This window comes from Neovison vison, chromosome 2, assembly GCF_020171115.1.
Source record: "Neovison vison isolate M4711 chromosome 2, ASM_NN_V1, whole genome shotgun sequence".
Taxonomy (NCBI): Eukaryota; Metazoa; Chordata; class Mammalia; order Carnivora; family Mustelidae; genus Neogale; species Neogale vison.
Window position 1 is genome coordinate 102,897,577 of NC_058092.1, and position 27,962 is coordinate 102,925,538.

The 27,962-nt window shown below is 44.3% G+C and overlaps 1 protein-coding gene across 3 annotated transcripts in view; it reads right to left on the reverse strand.

Moving 5' to 3' along the window:
* Positions 1-3,683: 3,683 nt before the first annotated feature.
* TBX15 (T-box transcription factor 15) overlaps positions 3,684-27,962 on the reverse strand; it is a 104,094-nt gene continuing 79,815 nt past the window's right edge. For all 3 annotated transcript variants that reach the window (XM_044239013.1, XM_044239014.1, XM_044239015.1), the window contains exons 7-8: positions 18,189-18,286; positions 3,684-6,190 (exon numbers count right to left, since the gene is read on the reverse strand). In XM_044239013.1, coding sequence (XP_044094948.1) covers positions 5,406-6,190; positions 18,189-18,286 — 883 coding nt within the window. In that variant the 3' untranslated portion in view covers positions 3,684-5,405. The remainder of the gene's footprint in view (positions 6,191-18,188; positions 18,287-27,962) is intronic.

Consider the following 27,962-nt stretch of genomic DNA (forward strand, 5'->3'; position numbering starts at 1 on the left):
TAGTTTGATCATTAGTGTTAATCTTTTGGCAAAGTAAGATAGAAGGGATGGATGACTCTCATCCTTGACCAAGGAAGTCATGAAACTAAGACTTTACTGGGGCCATGGAGAAGAGAGATTCAGATTGAAGGTGTCTCTAAATGGCTTTGGTCCCAGAAGGCCAGCAGCCAGGTTTCAGCAAATAAGGACCAATGCTACAAAGAACAAAAATCCCTAGCCTCAGATGATGCAAGACCAGCAGAACACCACCTCTGGTGAGGATCTGGCTGCCCTCGGTGTAAGTTGGAGAAAGCAGATTCTGAGATGACGTCCGCATGTGTACTTGCTCAGAAGTCGTCTCCTTAAAACAGCCCTCTCTGAAAACCCTATTTAAATGATTCCTTATCCTCATTCCCCTATCACTCTCTATCATTCTGTTGTTTGTAATCCCCTCGAGATGACTCTTGGAATCTGAAGTTATATTATTCATTTGTCTTCTAGGGTATCCCATAGCCGTCTCTCACTAGACCATGAACTCCTCAGAATCAAGAATGTGTCTAATTGTTCACCTCTATGTCTTCATGCCAAGGGCAGTGCTTGATATAGACTAGGCATGAAATGTTTATTGACATTTTTTATTGTTTATTGACAATAAACATTGACATGTTTATTGACATTGAACCAGATTAACTAATGTAGCCAGTCATAGGTATGGCCCTCTCTGGAAATCAGATCTCCAACCAACAACCGTAAACACCAACACTTTGTGAAAATTTAGCTTTGTGCCTGGGTTTCCTTAGGAGGACAACTCTCCTTTAGTTTATTGAATGCAAATTAGTACAGCAGAGCTTCTCTGGAATTCTCCAAGTGCTAAGCAATGAATCAAACATTTGGCATCAGCCAAGCACCTCTGCCCTTCCATGTCTACCCTCTATGTGCTCACTAATGATGAACTGTTTCACAGAAGAGACTATTAGTCTATGAGCTACAAGAAGGTTCTGAACTCTTTTTTATTAAATTACTAGGCTTGAATTGAGATGCTATCATTTTCCTCCAAAACTTATTTATTGATTGACTTTTAAGTTGTTATTTCATTCTTAACTTGCCATTCCTTCTACAAAAATTCCAAGCATTGGGACACCTGTGTGGCTCAGCTGGTTAAGCGATGCCTTCAGTGCAGGTCATGATCCCAGTGTGCTGGACTAGAGTCCTGAATCAGGCTTCTTGTTCCATAGGGAGCCTGCTTCTCCCTCTGCCTCTGCCTGCCACTCTGCCTGCCTGTGCTCTCTCTCTCTCTCCCTCTCTCTCCCTCACTCTAACAAATAAAGAAATAAAATCTTTAAAAATAAATTAATAAAAAATAAAAAATAAAAATTCTGAGCATCATTCAAACTCCATCATTCTACCCCCCTCCTTCCCCCACCCCCACAGTGAAAACAGTTCCAACCTCACCTTCTTACCCTAAGCATCGCCTCTGAATTTTCAGTCTTTCACATCATTTGCCCCATAGGCACATGACTGCCTGGAAAGTAAACCTTTCAAGAAAGAAACTCTCACAGACTTTTTTTTTTTAACTCCTTCGTTATGTACTAGTGGATCCTGGCAAGCTAGTATGTAAGTTAAATTTATATTACTCTGCCATGGAATGCCATATGAAGGATAAGCTTTGTTCATTTGGGCCCATTAATTTGGAGTGAGTGATAATTCAGCCGTGCAACAATCTTGCCCTATCCTTGAAAAACGGGCTTGGCCAACAAATTCAGCAGTAAAAATGACTATGTATTGAGAATCTGTACTGGGCTACGAACTTTCCAAGGATGCAAAGAGGAACAAGACAGACTTTTGTCCAGAAACATGAGTAAGGGTGGAAGAGCTTTCTAATAGCTCTTTATATGTACTCAGTGTGCCTATCATAAAGAATTTTCACCATTCCATTAAAGAGAATTGAGTACAGCATATTCTTGAAAATTTTTTATCCAGTTTGTTAAAAGAAATATTTTTATTACTTTACCATTTATAAAGACACATGCCATAATTGAGATGTAATTGACTTGGAGTGTTCTAATTAATCCAAATTACAGAAAATTTCTGTACTTAACACTCATAAATGACTATTGAAATTCTTACTCTGTTCAATGAAAATACGGAAATTTCTCTTTTTTTAAAGATTTTATTTATTTATTTGACAGACAAAGATCACAAGGCAGAAAGGGAGTTGGAGAGGGGGAAGGCAGGTTCCCCACCAAGCAGAGAGCCAGATGCGGGTCTCGATCCCAGGCCCCTGAGATCATGACCTGAGCCAAAGGCAGAGGCTTGACCCCTGAGCCACGCAGGTGACCCTAAAATATGGAAATTTCTGTGTAAAGTTTGCTCCTTGGCATATGATGATTATCTGTAACCTGAAACCTCAAACACTAACAATGCATAATATTTGGTATGCAGCTAAATCAGAAAGAAATAACTATAAGCTTTATATGTAGTTGTTTTCAGTCTGCCCTTATGAGTCAAAGGTTGACTGCAAGATTTCCACATAAATGGTGCCTTTTTAAGTCTTGAGATATGTCACACCTACAATCCATGGAGATTCTCAACAGCTATTGCTCCAGGTCTTCCGGCAACCATGGAATAGCTGATGGAAACTGTCCAGTCTTTCAGTCTTTGAAGTCATCTACAAAACCAATGCTATGATAAAAGTGTTTGCTCCCCCAAACCAAGCTCCATTTCTGGTGAATGAGTGTGGTAGTGGACAACCTGACCCCCCAAATTAAGCCCAGGTAAAATGGGTCAGTGGGCTCCCAGTGTCATTGTCTAGGGGGAAACAGTCCAACCACTGGTCTCCCATTTGCAAAACAATACTTCCTACCCTGTCCATCCCCCAGTGGTTACTGTGAGGATCAAATGAGAAAATATTGGTGGGGGGAGAAAATATGAGAAAGTGCTTCTAAGTGGAACAGTCTGAGGCACTTTGTTGGTCTCTTCTAAGTTGTCATTTGGTAGGGGGCGATTCAAAAATCCCTCCCTCTGGGGGCTGTGGAGGCGCTTTTAAAGTGGGGCCAGGGTGGTGGGAGGGGTGGGGAGGAGGGGGTGTAAGTGTATGATCAAACAGCCTCAGACCCACGCTCACCTCACTGCCTCAGGACACAACTTCTTTCCTGATTGTCCAAGTGCCCAACGGGATGGCGGGGGTGGGGGTGGGGTGCTCAGGCAGCAGAACCAGGGACAGACCCAGAGCTCCAATGGCCGGCTCAATCACTTGCTACATGAGGGCCTGCATCCCATATGTATTTTTTTAAAGCTTGTTTCCAGATCTCTGAAATGATGATCAAAATAACACCTATCTCACGGAATTATGGGGGAATGAGCTGACATACGCATATAAAGAACGGTATCACACACAGGGCACAGGGCCGGGATGAGGGTCGCTGTTGGACTGGCTGGATTCCGCGGCTGGCACAAAAGCAAACAGCCCTCGAGTCAGACCTGGTTTCAAGTCCTCGTTCCCTCTCTGACCGGCTCTTCGATCCCGGAGAATCCACTCAACCTCACTGGAGCTGAGTTACTAGTCAAAATGAGAATGAAGAAATCTGCTTGAGGAGGTCTACATAAAGATCACGCCAAGCAGCAGAGACGAGAATGCCATGCTCACTGTAAAGCACAATGCAAATGCATACACTGCTGTTTACTTAATCCGTACAAACACGCCATAAGACAATTGCAAAGATTTTATTTAGCGGCTTTCTGTGCTTGGCACTTAGAAACAGAGTTCCGTGCATAAGGGCAAATTTTTTATACACCTTTACTTCATACATATTTTACATACCCTTTTTATTGCCCCCTTTTTTAATATTCATAATACTGGATTCCCCACTAGGCACATAAATACATTTATCTACAACACCTCAAAACCAAAAATCTTAATAATATCTGTTATTATTTTACTTGGTATTATTTGCATTTCCACACCACTTAACAAGTTTAGCTTGCACCAAACTTCACTTGTTTTCTTAACATTAAAGGATCTGAAAGGGAAGGGAAAGAAGAAGGAAAAAACCCAAAACTTCAAAATGCAATGAACTATTTGAAAAAACTGGAGATCTAAGGGCAGGTGGAAGGATGGAGAAGACCCATCTGTAATTTCCTGGGATGTGCCCGGATTTCTCCTGCCGCAGGGGGCTATGGGGCAGGCGATCCAGGTCAGGTGTCTGGATCTGGCATGTGGAGGGCCAGGCCTCTTTATGTCACCTCTGCGCTTGGTATCATCTGTCAGGCTTATAACACCCTTCCTTCTTCATACTCCTTCCAGTCCCCCTCCCCTGCCAGTTGCAGGCTCTGGAATTAGCACTGCCCATGCGGGGCACTCCCCCCCCCCTTCTGGTAAACAGTGGTCAGAGCTGCAGGATCGAAGTGCATTCCTTGCCCCAGTCCCTGTCACCAGTGCCCCGACTCTGCATAATGTCCCAGAGAGGTTTACTCCTCGGTGATGCCACGATTCTTTCTAGAACCTGTAGGGGGAAAGAAGTGGGGACCAAACCAAAACCAATTTCCTCCATACATTACAACTCTCACCATTGCTCACACTTCCTCTCTCAGTCTTGCTTTCCACCTCTCTCTCTTGCTCACTACTCCTTCTCTTCCTTTCTCCTTCGGCTGCTCTTACTCCCTTTTCAGAGGCACCCCTTGGAACGTCAGCGATAGCACGCCAAGTGAGGAGAGCCAAAGTTCAAAGGCAATCATTTTCAGGAAGCCAAGTCCAGTTGTAGTGCTGATGCCTGTCTACCCTCATGGACCAGAAGGGGCTCCAGAATACACGGTTCATTCCAGAAACGGGGTGGGCTCCGGGGCAGAAAGGTGGACTGCCATTGCTGCCCCAGTCCATCTACTGTTGTAGAGATGGGATTCTTGGTGAAAGTCCCCACCTGGGCCCCCCTGCACAGAGTTCACACCCTTCCAAGTCAGTGTGCGTGTGTGTTGGTGTAAGAGTTTGTGTGAATATATATGTGTGTGTATGCATGCATGCACGTATGTATGTATGTATGTTTGTATGTATGCATGTACAGGTAGGTCTGTATTCATGTCAGGGTAACTTTTCATGGCTGCTACATGCTAGTATCTCCCTTAACATTATTATAAAATGATTATTCAGTTTCTTCAAAGGCCACTCTGGAGTAGGCAATGCTTTATAAAACTAAGGTTTGGGAAGGCAGGAGAATGGCCACTGAGTCGGAGATGACTCCACTGCAAGTATTTCCTTCAGTGTCTTAAATGTCTTTTGTTGTTCTTGGGTATGTGCTTTCTTCCTCCAGAAAAACAAAAAACAAAAAACACAGTTCCCATTTTTCAAAGGCTTCGGCTCCCAGAAAGGAAGATCTGCTCATGGAGACGCTGGGCCCCTGCTGCAGTGGGCTCCCTGGTGTTCGGACAGGCCATTAAACCATGTGCACGGACATCTGAGAGGAGGAGCCTGGGACCGCCCCGTACTGCCGGCCATCACAGGTGTTGGTCGCCTGCTGGTTATTGGGCGAAGGGCTGATCATGTGCATGCTGTGCTCCATCCCTGTGGGCAGGTACTGCCTCTCGCCAAAGGCCCCATTGGAAGGAGAAGAACAGAGTAAAGTGCTTTGAGAGGCGCTCAGTTTTTCTGGGCTTGCAGCTAGCCTGGGAGAAGTGGGGAAATTGTATCCATAGAGATTGTAAGGATTGTGGAGAGAGAAGGCGTTGTAGGAGCTCTGCTGCATGTGGCTGCCCCCAAACATATGTGGTGATGAGGAGCTGGAGGCCGCATTGCCGGCCTGCATGACATACTGGAACTGGGAAGTGGGGAAGGACCCCAGCTGGCCGCCGTAGGCTTCCATCTTGCTGTTGCTAGGCAACGAGGGAGGAGTTGGTATTCCTGAGATCAGGGATGGAGTCCTCTGAGGCATGAAGGTTTCTGAGGGCTGAGTGGCTGAAGCCGTGCCACTCTGGAGCCTGTTGTAGCCACTGTCACTCAGCCCTGGGTAGCTCTGCAAGGCCGCCATGTTGCTTCGGGCACATGGTGGATAATCAGAGAGGTTTAGATTGCACAGCTGGCTCTCTCGACAGCCCACATTGAAAGTGTTGGGGGCCAGATGAAATGTTGGAGGAGAACAGGATGGAGATAAAAGGTGAGAAGAAGCTGAAGGGGATGGTGTCCCAGTGCTGGAGGTGGTCGGGGATGTGCCTGTGCTGCCCCCTAAAAAATAAAAGGCGAATACCATTGAGCCAAAGGCCTTTTTTAAAATTAACGTATATTATTTGTTTCAGGGGTACAGGTCTGTGAATAATCAGTCTTACAAAGTCATAACACTCACCATAGCACATAACCCTCCCCAATGTCCATCACCCAGTCACCCTATCCCTCCCCCATCTCCTCTCCAATTCCTCATATCAGAGACACCATATGATAGTTGTCTTTCCCTGACTTGTTTCGCTCAGCATAATACCTTCTAGTTCCAACCATGTCGATGCAAATGGCAAGCTTTCCCCTTTTGATGGCTGCATAGTATTCCACTGTGTATATATAACATATCTTCTTTATCCATTCATCTGTTGATGGACATCTAGTTTCTTCCCATAGTTTAGCTATTGTGGACATTGCTGCTATAAACATTTGGGTGCACGTGCCCCTTCGGATCACTACATTTATATATTTAGGGTAAATACCCAGTAGTTTGATTGCTAGGTTGTACGGTACCTCTATTTTCAACTTTTTGAGGAAACTCCATACTGTTTTCCAGAGTGCGTCAGAGGCCTTTTAAGAGGAGTCTGTGCAGGCCAGATGCAAGCCAGGCAGCAGGTGCCCTCAAATGCCCAAGATGGGCTGATTTTTATAGAACCATCACTTTCTATTAACTCAGCTGACCTAGGTCAAGTGACCCTACCTGTGCACAGGTACATGGGCACACACATACACACACACACACACACACACAGTCCGAAAGAGGGGACACAAAAGAACACTAAACTCTTGTGTCTGTAAAAGTCTCAAAGTCTTGTTTAAAAGGAAAGAATAAGCCCTCCAATATTGACTTTGCCATTTCTCATGAGCAAATTCACTTTCCAGTAAGACATCTGACAATCAGCTTTAAAATCCACCAGCTCAGCTTCCCCCCATTGTGCATGGAAATGCATTAGCTACATATTGTCACCTGGGACTATTGTTGACCTTGCCATATTTAGTCCTCCAGCTAAAAACACAGCATACCAAATCTCAGGCCCTCACCCAAAATGGAAATGGGGTACTGGGGCAAGGTGCCAAGTCAAGGCTGATGCCTGGAAAGGCTGAGCAGGAGGGCCCAGGTATTATGAGGAGGTGAGGTGTGGGACCAAAGTCCTATCATATGAAAGACATTATGAGCACAACCAGAAGAGCTAGGTTAGCATAAAACAAAGCTAACCTGTAACTAAATCATTATAATTCAGAGGCTCTGCTAATCTCCCTCTAGAAAAGCTTGTCCTGTGTCTCAGAGATTGGAACCAAGACTGTAAATGTAGTTTGTGGATTTGGGATGTTTGTTAGGGCGAGTCCAGATAGGTCACAAAGTCAGAAGCCCTCCTTTCTCCCAGCCTGCCACACAAAACCTCCATGTGACCCTGGGCACATCCCTATCTTCTCTGGGTTTCTTTATCCAGAAGATGAGAAACTGAATTGGATCCAGTAGTTCTCAAGCTAAGAGAAGCCACGAGCTTTAAGTTCCAGATCCCATCTCAGACCAACTACGTGAGAATCAAAGGATTCTGATGTACAGCCAGGGTTGAAAACCAGTGATACCAACCAAATTCCTTATTTCAAAGCACCCAGCAGGGTGATTCTTAAACTTTAAGCTGCATGAGAATCACATGAAAAGCTTGTTAAAACAGATCACTGACTCTACCCCAGGGCTTCTGATTCCACAGGTCTGGGGCAAGGCCCGAGAATTTGCATTTCTGAGACTGATGCTGAGGTCTGGTCTGGAGACCACACTCCCGGGTGAGCAGACCTCCAGGTCCCTTTCATCTCCTCAAGTTCCTGACACTGTATTTGACAGAGTTGCTCCTCAGACATGGGGATGTTAGAACTGGATCGGGGGCTGAAGCAGCAACAAAGGGCCAGTTCAACTCAACTACTTACTTCACACGTGTTCTCAGATAGTTTCAGAAGGCAAAAATAACCCTTCCAAGTCTCCCCTTTCCCAGGGCTACGAAGCAACTGGGCAACCATCTTGCCCCACCCATTGGCAGTTAAAGGCAATGGTGAATGCTGGGGCTGTCAGACCTTTCATTTGAATTCCAGAATGGGAGGCTGCTCTGTCTTCCATATAGGAACTCTACCATGATGGAATCCCTTCTTTGGGACAAGACTGGGAGCTTCCTGGAGTTGTGAGGGCCCTGATTCCCAAAAGGAGCATGGTGCCCCTAGCTCATCCACAACTCTTGAGAGGATTCTTAGAACCTGAGCTGCTATAGAAGGGTAAAGGACATTTTAAATGTAAAGGAGCAGAAATAAGGTTTTTAGTCAGTGAGAGAAATGTGAAGAAAACTAGCAGGCTTCTGTAATGCTGAGATCCAAAGAAACCATCCACAGCATGTCAGGGAGGAGGGTCCAGATGTGCAAACCCAGGAGCAGATAACCTCAAAGAGAAACCTAAATTGCATTTTTAGCCTCAGCCTACACCCACAAATATGATAGTGGTATTGATTGGGGAAGTTCAAATTTAGCTCGTTAATAGTTTCTTCAGAGTTGATTTTCTACAAAACCCAACTAATATCATCTCTTCCTTGGTCAAAAACTTTCCCCCAATGAGGGGAAGAATAAATGAAACAAGATGGGATTGGGAGGGAGACAAACCATAAGTGACTCTTAATTTCACAAAACAAACTGAGGGTTGCTGGGGGGAGGGGGGTTGGGAAAAGGGGGGTGGGATTATGGACATTGGGGAGGGTATGTGCTTTGGTGAGTGCTGTGAAGTGTGTAAACTGGGCGATTCACAGACCTGTACCCCTGGGGATAAAAATATATGTTTATAAAAAATTTTAAAAAAATTTTAAAAAATTAAAAAAAATTTCCCCCAATGAACTTCCAAAATAGAAGAATAAACAATTGCTGATTTTAGAGTCATTTCAGGAAATTCTCCATCCTATTTCTTCTTTATGCCTTAAATTCCTTTAAAAGAGGTAAGATTTTTTTATTCCACAAATTGAGGTAAGGCAATATCGTATATATCAAGGTGAGAAGTAAACCAGACTAATTCCAGGTCCACTGGCCTCCCTTCAGCTCATGACCACAGGCAATGTGGGCTGCCTCTTCCTTCTCTTCATCTGTGACAGAGGGTCTCAAACTGACAGGCTTCTGTTTCTGTCCTTCTCAGAATTCTCTTGGCATCTGAGGACTAAATTTATGCTACAATGTGAATGACCAATAGCAAGGAATTTTCGAGGAACCATTTTGATGTAAAGGAGTTTGGGAAGGGGACGGCTGAGACGCATGAGGAAGGACATCTCCTACTTCTTGTTTTTGGACCCCTGAGTGACCTGCCTCCAGGGCCTTATGGGAAATTCAGAGATTCCTGCTCTGCAAGTGGCACTCTACACTCCTCCTCTTCTACCCTAAACGCTGTTAGCTTCAGGGACATACGTGCAATGGCCCAAATGAGAAACTCGACTCCAGCTGTAAAGAGATTTGTGTTTTATGGGACATGTATCTGGTCTCCACTCTTTGAAAGTCCATCCTTGCTCTCCCCCAGATCTGGTGTTCATGTGGTCCCTGAAGAGACCGCCCGTTCAGCACACTGCACTGTCCTGCTCTAGGGATACTCCATCAGCTCTGGCCCTGGCCTCGCAGCAGGAAGGGCAAGGTGGAGCAGATGACTTTTTACAACTCTAAATGGTTTTCTCAGATGGCCCAAGATGGAACGAATGGTCCTGATTTAAGGCTGCAATTGGTTTCACTACAAAAAAATAAGAAGGGAACTATTAACAAGTTACAGGGATTTCTGCTGAGCAGATGAGAGAGGTACATGCTAAAAAGTGTGTAGTCAGCTTGCTTTTGGCTTTTAAATGACACTCCCTGGAAATGAGACTTGGTGGCCTGCTGCGTTTCAGGGGGTGGGAGCCCCCACATGAACTAGCGTTTGAAGAAACGCTGCTATGCACTTAAGAGTACTCAGTACAAATAATAGCTCTTTCCATTGTCCACATAGAAAGAGCAGACTATGGTACATATTTTGCAGAAAAGCAAGCCAAGATACTGAGAAGTCGCTACTCTCTTACCTCACAGACTAGTGGTCTTTGTATAAGATGGAGAGAACCAGTCAAGGGCTAAATAAAGCCTCAAAAGGCAGGCAGTCCTCCCTGTGCATCTCAACACCGGGCTGCCTTGAGGCCTCGCATCATAGAAGAGCTAGGGCAGAGTGGAAGGCCTGGGCACACTTCCACAGAGGGGTCAGAGCTGCCTCTCACAGGAAAAGCCTACCTCCCTTTCCTGCATAACAGTCTGACCTCATCCCCCCCCCAACGCTCTAAGAGTCTGGACTGAGACCTTATTTACTAGAGGAGCACGGACTACAGAGTTTTGGATTGCCCGGCCCTCTTACTGAGTATGGCATCTTGTGAGCGAGCCTCTCTATGGAAGTGGAATTTTGAGTGTCTCCCTCTGTAGGGATATTCTGAAAAACAGATGAAATAACATATAATACAAAGTGCACATAGGCATTAAGTATTTGTCAAAGTTCAGCACATTGTAAATACTGTTTCCTCTTCTCTTCCCTTCTATAAGTGAAGAAGGAGAAAGGAATCCTAGGACATTCGGGTTCCAACTCTCAAGTGTTGGCTCCTATCCATGGAGCTGAGCCTCTTGGCCTCCCCGCACACTGGTGAGCCTATGTCACAGCTAGGTGCCCAGATAGAACAGGCTGCCTTCATGGCTGTAAATGATGGAACTGTGGGCCCTTAACCACTATCGGCCCATTAAGCCAATCTTCCCAAAAGCTAAACCACCTCGGATTCCTCTCTGGACTATCTTTCCCTCTCCCCTCACCCCCGCCCAGAATGGAAATTTGATGCCCCATGTCTATCTCTTCTCGGACCAAACAAGTGGAATTGAACACAGGTAGGTAGGTTGGTGTCTTTCCCACTGTCCTCAGAGGTCTTAATCCACTTCTGAGAGGTGACGAAAATGTAATGCCCAAGTAGCTGAAAAGTCTCTGGTATTCCAAGACCAATCCCCCACCTATCCCTCCTCCCTGCATCCTGTTTTACCCATGGACCCAAGCGAGGAAGTGCTCATCGAAATTCATCCTCAACATTAGCCTGTTCCAATATTTAAGGCTCAGGGCCAAACTAACCAAAAAGAATACATGTTTAGCAGTGCTTCCATACGAGGACAATAACCTAGAATATACTTGTATACCATGAAGACAAGTTAAATGTGACCATGAAAATCCTGAATACCAAACCTGCTGACTTTTGCATCTTTAAATCTATCACTTCCAGATTGTAACATGGAGGCTTCCACATACAGTTTCCTTTGGGGTTTATTTTGTTGTGCTTTATTCCCCCCAACCCCAAGTTGAAAAACAGTAAAAACAATACCCCATCTGGGCTAGTAAAGAATAAATTTCCATGTGATTACTTGGTTCCATCAGCCTGACTCTTCTCTCCTATCACTCAGTGGCATGTGTCCCTGAAGAATGGACACAGCAGAGTCACCGTGGCCCTGAGCAGCCTTCTTTGAGGCTTGCAAACAGGTAAAAGGTAAAATGTCAACACCCTATGGACTCATCCCAGGGAATAAACCCAGAGGCCATGAAATTAATGGTCATGATCCCAGCCCTGTCCATCCCTACTAAGGAATTACACTTAGTTGAAATGAGTACCCTTCTTAAAATGCAGATGCATAACATTACAGCACTAATGAGAATTGTGTGGTTTCGATCTTAGAAAGACTCCCAATGCATCCTTCTCTGTAAAGTTTAAAGATATACATGGATCTGAACCTCTTCCTTTTAAAATAGCTTTTAATATATTCACCCAGTTCTCATCTTTCACATGGTCCTCTGGATTCTGAATCTCTGTACTTCCTGCATGGCCCTGTCTCACACCTGTGACACTGACCCAGGTGGGCTGGCCCCATCTTTCCCCCTTCCATTAATTGGGTTGTTTTTCCTGCTACTTGTTTTACTGCCTTGTTTTACTTGTTTTTTCTGTTACTTGTTTTACTGTGTTGTATACACATCGGTTGTGATTGCCATTTAGAGCTGATCTGCCTCTCTCCTGGCCACACTATGCAACTTCCCACTAGAAACCCCCTCCCCCACTCAGCCCTTCCTCTCCCCCACCTCTGAGGAAGGCAGGTGACTAAGGACTGGATGGTCCAAGCATCATATTCCCCTGCCCCCGCCACAGTAATTGGTTCAGAGGTGACACAGTTAGAGTCAGTGAGACTCGGTGAGATTTTGCTAGAAACCTTAAGAAGGGCATGTGACCTTTACCATCAGATTTAAACTTAAGAAGACGGAGGTCTAGGGCTGCTGGCAGCTATGTTACCACAATGGCAGGGGTTGGGGGTTACCGAGAATGAAGTCAAGTGGGAGTCTGGAGCAGGGTGGTGCAAGGGAGATTAGAGGTGTGGGTGGGTTCCAGAACTTGGTGACTGTTGGTTATGGTGGGTAGGGAGGGAAGGAAATAACCCATATGGTGAGTGGATACCAGTATCCTTCCTCCAGGAGAGGGCGCCAAGTCTGTGAGGTAAATTAGACTCAATTTTGGACACCCTGAGCATAAGGGACTTTGGGACAACATAGGATATGTCACCAATAACTGTTTTAGTGGACTCAACTGAGATGCCTTCAGTTGGGGGCATCTGAGCATCTTAGTTAGGGGCATCTGAGCTGTTCATGGGCATCATTCCTGATCTCAGTGATAAATGAGATCTGCGTTAAGTGGCAATCTCTGAATTGTTTGGCAATCCACAGGAGTTCAAAGCCACGCTGTCCACTGAACCATCCTCCTTTCTCTACCTTTTACTGGTATAAATTCTCAGTATCTAATCCCTTTTAAGGACCAACCTTGTAATCGTAATTTGTAATTATTACAAATCAAACTGATGAAACACCTAACACTGACAGAGAAGCTCAACATCCTTTTAACTGCCTGACAGATATAAAAAGCCCCAACAGTGTTAAAATCCCTGTTTTGTCTGCTACCAGTTGAGGAAAAGGGAGGGTTTCTGTAAATGACAGGTTCCCTTACTTCCACAGATGAAGATGTTCTGCCGGCTCTGGTGTCACTGGTCCAGGATGGTTCCTTATAAACAACAGTTGTCAGACCCCACGGAGAAGGACCCCTCAGTTTGGGCCAAACAAATTGCTCCACAGTGCACATCAAAAGAACAACAGGACTGCCCTTGGCCATAACTGGCCTGGGATTTCTTTTTTATTCTCTATCTGTGTTGCCTCAGTCAACATCCCCCAAGCACCACTTCCATGGATGGCTCATTTTGGCCCCACCACTAGCCATGTTTGGGCAGAAGCCGCTCCGGAAATGTAATCCCTAGCTTCAGACTCTCCCAACATATAAACTTCCCGGCAGATTCTCAGTGAAGATGTCTTAAAGTAAAGACCAGACATCTGACTTGATGAAAATAAAATACTGACCTATTTAGAGTTAACGTTCAAGTTGCTGACAAGAAAATATCAGAGTAAACTTAAAAAAAAATTGCAGTGAATTAAAGCTCTAGTGAGTAAGAATGAAGAAAGAAAGGAAAGTGGTGGAAAGGCAAGGGCCCCATCGAGATGGAGAGCCACCTGGGAATCCTCAACTCACTTCTGCCACCACTTAGAAGCAAACATGCAAGTAGACTGCTCTGTACCTTGGTTTCTTTTTGTGTAAAAGACTGAGGAGGATGAATCCCATGCATTCTTCTCCATAGGAGAAAACAACTATACAGAATACCCATTCAGTATCTTTTTTAAAATAGAAAGATCTGGGGTTTTGCAAAATGGTGGCTAATTCAACTAAGGGGTTTTCCTTTGAAATTTTATCAACAAATGGGTCTTCATGAGAGAGAAACAAAAATGACCACAAGGACGGGATGAAAAAAAAGCAGCCTCCTAATCTCACTCAGCCTCCAGCAGCAGCAGCAGCAGCAACAGGAGCACAGAACTGGCTTGGGGCCGCAGATTTGACATGCCAGATATTCCCGTGTCTGAAGTGATGAGGTTATAGGGACATTGGGTGAGGCAATCATCATGTGGAACTTAAGTTTGGCGCCAATGCTGCCAATACTCACTTCACCAAAAGGGAACTGCTACAAGACTCAGTCTGCCACTGAAGTTTCCACTACAAGTTCAACACTCTCTACTTCTTCTAAGACACAAAACAGTTCAACATAGATGGCTCTGTCTCTTTTCTTCATTTTATGAGTGATACTGTCCAGAGTTACTGGAACTCTTAGTTCTTAAGGGAAGAGGGACTGGATGTTGTTTCTTTTATGTCCTTTGTTAACGTCAAGAAACCAAGCCACATATTTCTTAATAATGAGAATCTGGATCAAGTTCAGTGTATAGTTCAAAAATGTATTCCAATTAAACAATTTAATAGAATTTTGGCTTCCCCTTTAGCCCCATCCTACTACCATATGTATCCAATAATTCCAAGTTCACCCCCCCAACTAATTAAAAATGGAGTCACTAAGTAAGTGTGACATTTTGCTTTGAAATTTCAGTTTCTCCAATCAACAAAACAAAAAGGCAGCCTATGGAATGGGAGAATATACTTGCAAATGACATATCTGATAAAGGGTTAGTATCCAAAATCCAAAAAGAACTTACCAAACTCAATGTCCAAAAAATAAATAATCCAGTTAAGAAATGGGCAGAAGACATGAATAGACACTTTTCCAAAGAAGACATCCAGATAGCTAACAAACACATGAAAAGATGCTCAACATCACTCATCATCAGGGAAATACAAATCAAAACCATGATGAGATACCACCTCAAACCTGTCTGAATGGCTAACATCAATAACATAAGAAACAACAGGTGTTGGCAAGGATGCAGAGAAAGGAGAGCCCTCCTGCACTTTTGATGGGAATGCAAACTGTGAAGACACTCTGGAAAACAGTATGGAGGTTCCTCAAAATATTAAAAATAGAACCATCCTATGACCCAGCAATTGCACTACTAGGCATTTACCCAAAGGATACAAAAATACAGATCTGAAGACATACAGCCTCCCCAATGTTTATAGCAGCATTATCCACAACAGCCAAACTATGGAGAGAGCCCAAATGTCTACTGACTGATGAATGGATAAAGAAGATATAGTGTATATAAACGATGGACTATTAGTCAACCATCAAAAGAATAAAATCTTGCCATTTGCAATGACGTGGATGGAGCTAGAGAGTATTATACTAAGTGAAATAACTCAATCAGAGAAAGACAAATACCATATGATCTCACTCATACATGGAATTTAAGAAAGAAAACAGATGAACACATGGAAAGGAGGAAAAGGAAAAAAGGAGCAAGGGAAACAAACCATAAGAGACTCTTACCAGAAGAGAATAAACTGAGGGTTGATGGAGGGGGGTAGGTGGGGGATGTACTAGGTGGGTGATGAGCATTAAGGAGGGCACTTGTTGTGATAAGCACTGGGTGTTGTACGTTAAGTGATGAATCACTGAATTCCACTCCAGAAACCAATATTGTACTGTATGCTCACTAATTAAAATTTAAATTAAAAAAAATTAAAAATAGGGGTTCCTGGGTGGCTCAGTCAGTTAAGCATCTGCCTTCAGCTCAGGTCATGATCCCAGGGTCCTGGGGTCAAGCCCCTCATTAGGATCCTCTCTCAACAGGAAGTCTGCCTCTCCCTGTCCCTCTCTCTCTGCCCCTCCCCTGGCTCATGAGCTCTCTAAATAAATAAATAAATAAATAAATAAATAAATAAATAAATAGTCTTTTTAAAAATTAAAAATAAAAATAAAAAATAATATAAAAAATACAAGAAAAGAAATAAAAAATCTTAGAAAGAAAGCTCAGTTTCTCTTAAGCCACAGTTTCCCAAGGGTCAATACTTGCCCAACCACCCTACAGGCTGGTGAAATGCAGACTGTCAACCCCAATCATCACTCCACATCCTTATCCAAACAACATCCCAGATGGTTGTGCTCCAGGCCAGTGTATCAGTGAGCTTGCCCACCTGAGCCATGGTGCCAAGTGACCTCCTTTCATTAGGTCCTTCCAGGCTGCCAGGCCCTGTGATAGTTCTCAAGAGTACAGCAGTGAACATAATGTCACCATCAATGCCTGCTCTCAGGAACTTGCCATATCCCTGCCAGCCTTCTCACACTGGCCTTCATGATAGAAATTCTCGCTTAGCCAGTTTGGGCAGTCAATGAGTAAAGCAAGGCAGAGAAACAAGAAGCCACCTCAGAAATACACCAGATCAAGTAAGTGTCTTTGTGTGGAAATGACCCATTTTCACTTATGAAGCATGTTTATATAAATGACCTCAACAAAAAGTTACCCTTCTTTGGTAGGTGAGGAAACAGACTCGCTAAAAGTAACTTGCCCAAGGTTATAGAGGGAGTTCGTGGCCATCAAAGATGAAGGCCCAGATCTCCCAAATGTCATAACACCTCTGCCTCTCAGGGCCCATGAGGGCCTTAGAGCAAGAGCAGCACCCTGAATATGTACTGACCCTGCTTCTCTCACAGAATTATGAGAAAGTTGCTTCATATGAGAAAGAAAGCTTCCTTTTTGCCTCCATTTAAAACAAAACAAAACAAAAAACAGATGGAAATTCTGCATTACTTATCTGATCAGATCCCTATGATGAGGTTTAGGCTTTAAATAGTTAATCATCAGAAAGGCAGTATTTCTCATCCCTGAGGGAACTTCCTCCCAGGTCTCCATGCACAGGGACCATAGGGGGTGGTGATGATGATGATGGTGATGATGACGATTGCTAGCGCATAGTGAGGGCCTACTCCATTTTAAATGCACTGTCTCGTTTAATCCTCACAAGAATTCTATCATATTTTTCCATTCTGCAGATGAGAAAACTAAGTGTCAGAAAAAACTGGGAACTTGGCCAAGGTCACAAAGCTGGGAAGGAGTGGGGATAAGAGCCTCACCTAAGGGGTCTGCCCCCAACTCCTATCCTTTTAATCACCTTCTTCATCTTAAAACCTGAGAGACTTCAATAATTTAGGTTACAAAACCTAATTTAGCGTGCAAACTGCTAGAAGCTCCTCTGGGAGAAGAATGTAATATAATCTTTAAGTCCTAGTTCTTCAAGCCCTAGAAAGGTTTCCCATATGACACAGCCAACAATTTCAAAACTTAGGGTTCCATTAATGGCAGCCCTGTGACAGAACAGAGTAAGCTCTGTAATTTTGACTGATGTCACTTTGGGGTGGAAGGAGGTTAGAGAGAGAGAGATTCATAAAGTGTCTGACACTCTGGGAAGCTTCCTGAGGTGAAGGTGCCATGGGAAGAGCCACCGACTGAGGAAAAGAGTTGAGGTCAGCCCAGGAGTCATCTTTGCTAAAATCACTGGCTTCCCAACCTGAGCTACCAGAGAAGGGAGAAACTGGAGAAAAAGCACAGAACAGTGCAAGGCAAAAGTTCACCCAGCACATCAACTTGAGACAGGTGTCATGCCTTTCCAGGTGTTCAGCAGAAAAGGAGGGAGCATAAGTTGCAAGTTTCAGATGGGCTTGCAGCGATCGCCTCCTCACTGTCAGATTTAAGCCGTTCCTTCCTATTGTTTGGACTGAGGACTGAGCTTTTTCTCCTCTACAAAACCAGAATAAGGAAACTGATAAGGCTGCAATGAGGCATATATACGAAATTATTATTAAACATCTTTGAATACCAAGGGTTATATGAAGATGAAGGCCCAGATCTCCCAAATGTCATAACACCTCTGCCTCTTAGGCACAGAAATAATCATTTCACCCCCATTGTAAACATGAACATAACCTTGCTTTTCAGAAAAGGGAGAGAACTCTGCATCTGGAGCTGGCTTCTTTGCACAAGTAGTTATGCTTTGGTTATTTACAAGGCTACTAAGTACTCTTCATTCTAGAAGAACCGGTGTGACCCATGGCTTGGCTTGGGTCCAGATGTGCTGTATTCAGTTCTGCTCCCACTCTCTCCCCAACACTATCACTAAGAAGAGGCCATGGCCTCGGGCCTTACCTTGCTGCTTTTGCATGGTGGTGAAATCCTCAAAGGTGAGTGTGCGCACGGGGGGTCTCCAGAATGCGTAAGTCTCCATGATGGCTTCCAGTCCGGTTCTGCAGAGAGAAAAGCCAACAAAGGAGGTTGTAATTCATGCCAAGAAATGCACTGACTTTTTAAAGATCCTGCAGTGGTTTGTCTGACAGGTGGTATGTACATAGGCACTGAAAGATTTCACCGCGCCCCCCCACTCCGCCGAGGAAATTAGTCTAGAAGAGCACAAGGAACAGATGACACTGAAATGCATAAGGAAGAAGAAATTAACCCAATTCAGATTATACGCAAGCAAGTCATAACCAGGATGGAATTTTGCTTGGGGTTTTCTTCAAAGGAGGTCCGGTCTTCATGGAAAAAAACAATTGTTAAAGGTCAAGGTCACTAATACCATCATGACCAGAGCTGAGCCCAGATAGGCACTGACGGTTTCTCAAGCACAGGACGATGTTTCATCATTACTGCAGTGCACGGACACAGCCTGCCCCGAGTCACCCCTACCAGTCAGTATGTGGAGTCCACAGAACCATCAAATCGCTTAAATGAACAGAGACAAGCAGGGTAATAGCAACGAAAGGAAAAGCAAGCAAGCAAACACACTTGAGTTTCTGTCTCAACAAAAAATTCCCACCTGAAGGCAAAGAAGGGGTTTGGTCCCAGAAATTATACCTCAGAGAAAAGGGCCAATACGTTTCTGCAAATACTGATCCTGTGTTCTATAAAGTCTAATAATCAAGCTGATCTTTGAGGATCACATACTTGAGACCATCAGACCTCAGGAAACATCCAGTATTTTCCAACTACATTAAGGCTTCTGTTTCACTGATACTGGAGGCTCCATTAATTAAAATATGCACACACTGCCTACTTTACTCTTCAATAAATTCTCTACCATATATATGAGGTGCTGATGGACATCCCTTCAATAGAACTATCCAAGTGATCTTGGTCATATACTTGCTGATATCCCATATCCTCAAAAAAGTACTGGTTGGGTTTCATTTAAAGCTCTGGACTCTGAAAAACAGTCTGAGGGGTTTGAAGTGGGGGGTGGGAGGTTGGGGTACCAGGTGGTGGGTATTATAGAGGGCACAGCTTGCATGGAGCACTGGGTGTGGTGAAAAAATAATGAATACTGTTTTTCTGAAAATAAATAAATTGGGAAAAAAAAAAAAGCTCTGAACTTTTAACTTCATTAAAGCTTCTTATTACTGACTTTTCTTTAAAACGAACTGCTTCACGTTCATCTAAGTGGAGGGAGCAGAAGTACAGGGATTATGCACAAGGAAGATGGAAAAGAGTAGGTAGCACTGTCCTTTCACTGCAAAGTTTCTAGAAAGTAACATGGCATCCCTTTCTGCAAAAGACAAATGTTCCCTCTTGAGATGAAACTTATGCTGCCTGTCTTCCTCCCTAGGTAATACATTTCCAGAGTTCTCTTCAGTCCTGCAGACCAAGAATAAAGTGAGAAGCTTTATTTTTAAGTGAGAACAACTATCCTCTCCTTATAAATGACTAGAAGATCCCTTGAGGTTCTTCTCAGATGAGCTGCTGATATACTGATTGGCTCTTCATGTTGGAAAATTTCCTCTCTGAACAGGCTTTACTTGCACAGTTAACTTTCTAAAGTCTTCCCTGGAATCTTGGAGGCTTTAAATACACCAATGTTGGCAAATCAAACTCTGTATTTTTAGAAGAGGTTGAGAAGAGAGGGTGTTGCATGGTGTTTATTAGCTGTTAATCTGTTAAAAGTAGGAATAGAAGACATGTCCACATAGTCACCTACATTAATGCTGAATACAGTACATGGAACTATTTATGGAGAGAAAGAGTCCAAGCAATTAGGGAGTTTAGAATAATAAGAGGATAGGCAGATAAAGCCATGCTGAGCTTTGATGATTGTAAGAAAGAGATAGGCCAGGCATGGATCTCACCGCCTTGTTCTGGAATGTTGGCCACCCACCAGAACATCTTAGGATTCCCTTTAATGGCATGGGAGGCTCACTGCAAATGGTAAGGTCTTTGTTGTTTCACCTCCTATCTCATTCTTCCCAGGAGCATTTGCCCATGAGGGACAAAACATTAACTCAAGGACGAAGAACAGTCCCTTCTCATTTCACAAGAAAGTGACAGATGACTGTGAAGAAACAATTACACACTGATATACTGCCCATATCGTATTTACTCAAGAAATAGAAAAACTTTGATTTCATTTTCATAATAGGCAAAAAGCCTGTGGCAAAGTTATTCATAATTTTATTTAGGCCATCAATACTATATAGGATAGTGACCATTTACCCATCTATCCAAATCTAAAATCCAACTGAAAGACTGAGTTGTAGAATCATAGATTTAAAAATTGGGAAAGTTCTTAGGTATTACCTACTTCCAATTCCTGGGATGCCATCTTGAATGGTTACCCAGCCTCTGCTGGGGTATTTCCCAAGGAAAACATTCAGTTTTCTAATAGACGTTAGAAAGTTCTGATCTTGGGCTGAAATCTCTGACAAAACTTGTACTCTCTGGTTCCATTACCAGTGAGTAAATGGTGACAAGTGCCAGATACTTTCCACATTCTCATCAGGAAGACTTTCCTTAGCAGTTAAGAATGTAATGTATAAGCTATCACATATGGACACAGCTACGCTCCCTCCAGTCCAGGGCTCTGTCAGAAGGTTCATTTTAGTGGTGGAGTTGTGGGGGAGGGGCTGCAATTACTGAAAAATAATGACTGAGATCACCCACCCATCCCCCACCACGCTTTGCTGTAGATCCATCTTTCATAGATTTATCCCAGATACTTCCTGAATCTACTTACCTATTCAAAGCATATCTCTTTTTAGAAAAATTAATCCTATTTGTTCACTCTATGCCACATCTTATTTGTCCTCAAACTCCATTAAGCTTCATCAAATAGATGTGATTGTTAGAAAGTACTAGTGCTAGATATCAGGATTTGGTGACGTGAGGTGGCAAGCTAAGAATTAGATAATCCAGCTTTCTTCGTCACTTGTGTGTCTACTTTGGATCCCGCTTCTGTGTGTCCCAGTGCTTAGGGTGACGACTGTTGTACGGTCAGATCTCAATTTGTATGCATTGAATGAATAAGCAAAGGAGTCAATTTTCACCCCATGTCCTACTACTGCACCATTATCTCATGAATTTTAGCCAGCCTAAAACTTAGGAAAACAACTTGATGTAAAATCAAGACTGTGCAGACAAAAGAAATCTTTTAGTACTGGAGACTTGGGAATTGTTCCTATAGTTGCTTGTGCCTTTCTTGACTCAGGTCTCAGAGGGGTTTCAGTTTTCCTTTGGTTTCTTCTGTTCCGGTCACGGAATTTCTGACCTACAACAGTTTGAATCCCCCTCGGGGGATTCATTTCTACCCTCATCTTCTCTTGTAAGAGTCTCTGCCAACTACCCATTAACATCTTGAGCCACTTGGATGTCTATTCAAAGTTTATTATGAGGAATACATTGCTTACTTATTCATCATCATTCTACCCTAGCTTTGTAAAATTTTATCATAAGGTTCTTAAAAGTGAATTCATTGTCCAAAACAGATTTTTAAAAAGCAAGCTTAGGTAACCTCACGTCATTAACGTGTTCCACATGGTGGGCCTCTCCGGGTCTGTTGCACACCAGAGACCCAATGTCTGAGGTTTCCAATCAGAGATGATCATATTGGCAAGTGTCTCCCCTCTTGCTTACTTTTCCCTGTTTGCTCCAGTGACAACAGAGGCCATATCCAAACCCTCTTTGTTCAGTCCTTTGGCTGGAATCACCCCTCTGATTCCCAAGCCTCTTCTCTGTAGACTTTTCAGTCTGCTCACTGGCCAAACCAACAGAACATGCTGAAGAGGAGGGAGACAAGGAAGGAGAGGAAACAAGCCAAAGATCTCTTTTGCAAATTGATGATGCCTCAAGATGAACTGATTTGGAAAAACAGCCAGACTGTAAAGAATTGTTCTTCCAAATTTCTTATTAAAAAAAAAAAAAAGTTCAGCAAATATTTGATGATAATAATAACAATTATGACTATCTTCATGAACCTATTAGACAGCACTCTGCTGCATACTTTCTGTGTTTTATTTGTGTTGCGATGATAGAGGGTTGCTTTTTATGTTTCTTCGATTTATTTTCTCTGTAGTTCTGACTTTTAACTCTTCCCCAAGCTGTTGGCCAGTGATTCTGGTAACAAAAGGAACATTGATAAGGCCATTGGTCATCTGTTAATAGAAGACAGTCAAGGGCTACAGAGATGGGGTTTTGAAATCATAAAGAATACTTTCAGCCAATAAATGTGCTAGGTCCAGGAGATACAGAGACAAAAAAGACATAGGGTCTTTACCCCAATTCAGTAGTATTCTGTTCAGTACAAAGAGAACAGCATGTAAATGACTGATCACACAACAGTGTGATGAATGTTACACCGAAGATACATGGAAGAGACCACGAAGCACTGAGCAAGAAGTTCTTCCTCCACCTGGAAAGTTCCAGAAATGCTCCCTAAAGACCAGTTATTTCAGCTGAGTATTAAAGGGTACTCAGCAGTTTTCCACGCAGACAAAAGGCAGAAAGAACTTTCCCAGGAGAGTTCACAGTATATACAAAGACGTGGGGGTATGGAAGAGAAGGCACGTTCTGGGAACTGAAAATAGTTTAGGGCGGCCGCAGCTCCAGGTGCAAGAGGAGATGGTGGGGTGGATACCAGAGATATTTATTGGGGTCTGGATTTTATCCCATGGGCGGTCCTGTACCTCTGCTCTTCTTTCCTTTCTCTTCCTGTTTCAGCACTTGAAAAGATACAGAACCAGAATATACTGTTCTTTCAGACCTAATTACTATATCTCAAGTTCCTAATCCTTTTTCTTAGACTGTCTTTCACCCACCGAGGTGAGGTGAACCCTTCCCCATCTTTCTTCTCCTCTGGATCTGGAACTGGCTTCTACAGACTGGTGTTCCAGGAATAATCTAAAAGACCTCCCAAAAGAGGTCTAAAAATTGTGGGGGGAGGGGGGAGCCATCATTCAAAACTTGGCTTTAGATGGTACAGTAAGTATATCTACATGATGAATTGGCTGTCACAGTGGTTTGGAAGAACAGGTGTCCAATGGACAGATGCTTGGGGCTGAGTCGAAATTGTTCCTCACCCAGTGATTCCCAACTTGGGAACCCTGTCCCCACATGGAGTCTGAACAGGAAGCAATGGCAGTCCCTAAGGAGTTTTCATTGCCTGGAGAAAAATCGCTGACAACACAAGGCAGGCTAAGAGATTAAGTTTCTTCACGTTTGACTGGAGTGGTCTGACTTGAATTGGGAAACATGAAATCACACGAGGGGCAGATGAGCTTAGTGGTGAAGAAGATCAGGAGCTCCAGAGATGGACTGCCTGGATTCACAGTGCCATCCTGCTGATCCCCTGTGTCATCTCGGCCAGGCCGTATCACCACCTCATGCCCAAGTCTCCCTGCCTCTAAAACAGAGATAACACTGCTCCCTCCTAATTATTATAATAAATACAGATTGATTAAAGATAAAATATATCAAAGAGGAAAAAAACATAATGAAAGCTCAAGGACCACTGCTCTACCCCCAAGCAAAAGAAATGCCACCACCAGCTCCTCAGGCTGTGACCTGTAGCAGGAGAAAACATTCTTACTTCCCAGGAATCCAAACCTGGGTCAGGCCTCTGGCTCCAGACTGAATGTGGAGGGACCCTCATGTTACCCAATTCCGTGTCTCATTCTCTCCTCAGAGAACCAAAAACGTGTCCCTTTGGCCCCGGTAGGCCTCATTATCTTGCAGATACTTCAAGCTCCAATCTGTTAGCCATTAAAAAGACGTCACTCTGTTAGATGACACCATCCCTGGGCAAGTGCCATAGATAATAAAACAACTGCCAACTTTTCCCTGGCAAACCCACACAGCCAAGAGGACAATGGTGGAAAAGGTTCGTGACGGAGGAGGAAGAAGAAATAACAAGGCAGAGAAAAATGTCAAGAACCGGCTGGAAGACCGTAAGCCAGGGGACATGATAAACAGCCACGGCCTGGAAGGAGAGGGGGAATCTGGCAGGAAGGCTATCACCGGAGTCTAGGACAAGGCCAGCTACCTTGAGCTATAGATGCCATGGTTCCTGAGAGGAAGCTCGACATGGATGACTTACTTTTGCTCAGCTCAGTGGCCCCCGTGCCAGGGATAACACAAGAGTAGGCAAAACCTACAGGGGTTAGTAGGATTCCTGGGAACGAGCAGGATGAGATTGGCTAGAAAAATATAGTCAGTGGCCCGAGGGAGAACAAATAAAAACATAATAATTGAAAGTGAGGGAGACCCTTGGAAGTAGTGCTGGTTTGAAAGAAGGCAGGGGGTCCGCTCCCTGGCTTTCAGCTTGCTACATGAGGCTTCAGAAGCAAAGGGGACCCGGACAGGGGTGAGGGTAGGGCTGTCTGAAGACTGGCAAGCTGTGCCTCGCTGAGGGAAAGGGACATCACCCTCTGGATGCTGCCATTGGCTGGACTGGCAAATTGTGAAAGCTAGTATCTTGCCCTACTCAGTTTTACCATCCCTAAAATGGGAAACACTGTAACAATACCAGTCAGCTCGGAGACAAAAAAGGGACAACCTGGGCTGCGTGTGAAATGCTTATTACTACTATTATTATTGAACACTTGGGATTTGAATTCCTAGAAATAAACATACAAGGTTGAAATGTATGAAATTGCTGATATTTCACCTCTTGGGCCCACAAATGTAGTAATTTTATATGTTCAGCTTAGTAGGTAGGTAAGGGGGTGGACAAGATTTGAGACCCTTGGTTCTAACAGAGAACCCTTCTAACAGACTTTAACTGAGACCCACACTGCATACTTCTTCCCCAGCTCACCAAGAAAAACGGTTTCTTTCAGATCTAAGCACAGATGACCTGACCCTGGGGCTGGGATCTAGCGGACTCTCCCTCTTCCTTCCTTCTCACTTCCATTAACTGGAGGCACTCTGATTCCATGCAGGGTTTTGAGAGAAGAAGCTGCGCCTTGATAGGGTACCCTGTCTGTGTCCAAGGAAGTGGATCTTCATTCTATGAACATGGCCTTGGCACAGCAGCCATTTAAGAGGGGGTCCCAGGAAAATCCTTTCCTCCCAAAGATTTTCCTCCCCATCAGCGGAGATGCCTTCCTTTGGGTTAAGTATCAGCCCCGTTCAGCATCCTCCTCCAACAAGCAAATCTATTCCCGTAATGCAATTAATGGCTCCATTTTTAGATCCCTCTCCGGCGCACCATGTAAAGGGACACCAGGTACCAAGGAGGACTGCTGCCAGCCACGTTCCCAGCAAACAGCAGGGCTGGCAGAGAATTAGCTCACACATTGCCTCCTGCAGGCCCTCTTGTTTTCTCAGTGACAGGCAACCTATTAAAGCCAGTTTCCATGTGAACCAGCTACCCCATGATTCAGGGCCTGACACCGGCTCCTTGCTGTCAGCTCCGAAATGCTGGGATCTGAGTCATGGTTAAGCCTCCGAGGGTGGCCTCCATAGAGAAAAAGATCCCCTACTAGAGAGTTGTACCAGTTCCCTACACTGCAGAAGAGCCACTCTACCGGGGCCTGTTGTGGAACCAACGGCAGCGGCTTCTAGGGCACCATGCCAGCTAGGAGTATCTGGAGGAAACCATGTCACATGGGACAATCCCCCTTGCGGTTGCCTTAGAAGCAATGGAGTCTGGGAGGAAGGGTAAGGCCAAGGTCAAAGACAAGATGAAGGGTACAGAGAGAACCCAGAGTCACGCACTCCATGGCACTCTTTTAAAACAAGTTCGTAGAACCTTTACTCCCCAGACAGATCATAATTTTAATCCTCTCCTTTTTATGTATATGTTTGCTTTGGAGAAGTCCCTGGGAATTACATAAAATTTCCCAAGCCGACTTGAACCTTCTGTAAAATCTTGGCAGCCACTCCCAACAGAGACAAGTCTTTCACGTTAGATGCGGACTGAGAGACCCACAGTGTCTTCTTTCCTTCTGCTCCTCTGGCTATCCCTTTACAGTGCACAGTCTTTGCGGTTGTGATGGTCCCTCTAGCTGAGCACAGTGTGCTCGCCAAGCATGCAGACAGAGGGACCTCCTGAGGCTGCTTCTTGACCATGGGACTCAATGCAAACACTCCTGCTTCTCTTCAGCTCCATGACCTTTGTCTTCTCTTTGGAATGTGCTACCCGCTGGGGTGTCCATCTATAAAGATATAATTTTCCCTTTCCGTTCACCATTGAGCGACCTTTCTCAACTAAACCTCTCTCTGTTTGGGCTCACCCTCTGGGACCCCTTCTTTCCTGAAGCTCCCAGACTTTGAAACTTGCTGGGAGTCCTCCTTTTCTCCAGGCAGTATAAACACATCCCCACTGTTCAGACACGGCTCTGTTGGCTTCAAGGGTGTGCATGTCTACTCTAGGACAGGCTAAATCAGTGTCTACAGCATCAGTCCCTCCCAGATTTGAATCAAAATTGCCCTTAGTCTTCAAACTAAGCCTATTTATAGATTCACTCTTTCTTCCCTTTTTAGTTGATGTCTAAAACTAGCCCCCTGCTGTTGCTACACCTGATTCGCTGTTGCTTGGGGTAAGGTTTTCTCACTCCCAAGTTCCTAGTTTTTAATTTCTCTGTCACTCATCAACTCTGTTTGCCGTTTTGTAACTAAGTAAACAATTATCATTTTACTCTGTGTACCTGGCACTGCAGGAAATAATCTAAGATCAGAAACCTAAAAAAGGTACAGTCCCAGTTTTCAAGGAATGTACATTCTAGCAGCGGGCAGAGCCCAGGAACACAGATCCCAAGACATCAATTCATCAAGCTGAGGGGATCTGTTTTCCCTAGGAATAGCAAGTGGCTACTGTCTCCTTTGGGAAGGAGAAATGTCCCAGATGTCACTCTGGATATTGTGCCCTGGAGCTAGGCCTGCTGATGGGTAAACATGCCTGACTCTACCCAAAGCCAGAATTGAGCCACATGATTTCTGAGAAATCTAGAAGGAGGGACAATTTGGAATTAAACACAATTGCCCTTCCACTGCAGAGACAATCAATCCCTGGAAGCAAAATCTAACAATGTCTCCATCCAAAAGGGCCAGCTGTCTACCACTCCTCCCCTCAACATGAACACACACTTCTGGTAAAGACTTCTAATCAGGGACACAATTATATGGGAAGGCAAAGCAACCACTCCCTAAGTGTGTTTAAAGAGTGGCAACCTCCTTACACTGAAGTGTGTGAATGGCACTTCCTAAGAAAGCAGGGAGGGCCGTGACAAGCTCTGGGGACAGTGACACCACAGGGCTAACACTCTGGACTCACTGGGGATTCTGTGGCGGTTCTGAAAGGCCCAGTGAATGTCCCCTCCTGTCCTCATCTGAACTCAAAATAAAGTCCGAGAAGGATGTAGGAGCCTGAAGCCACAGAGACCGAAATACCAGTTTCGTTGCTGATAAAGGTGTGTGGACACTATGGCACAGATGTGGAAGCTGAATGAGTGGGTCAGGACTCCCCTGAAGCAAGCTAGCCCCCCACAACAGCAGGCCTCCTCTGTGGAACTTGCCACACAGGGCAATGTACGCTGTGTGCAGGAATGTACTAGAATGTACTAGAATGTGCTAGAATGTATGCTGTGTTCAGGAAAGCAGGACCTCAAGAGTCCTTCTCCCAGACTCCATAATCAGAGGGGTCACTCTGGTGCCTGGTGA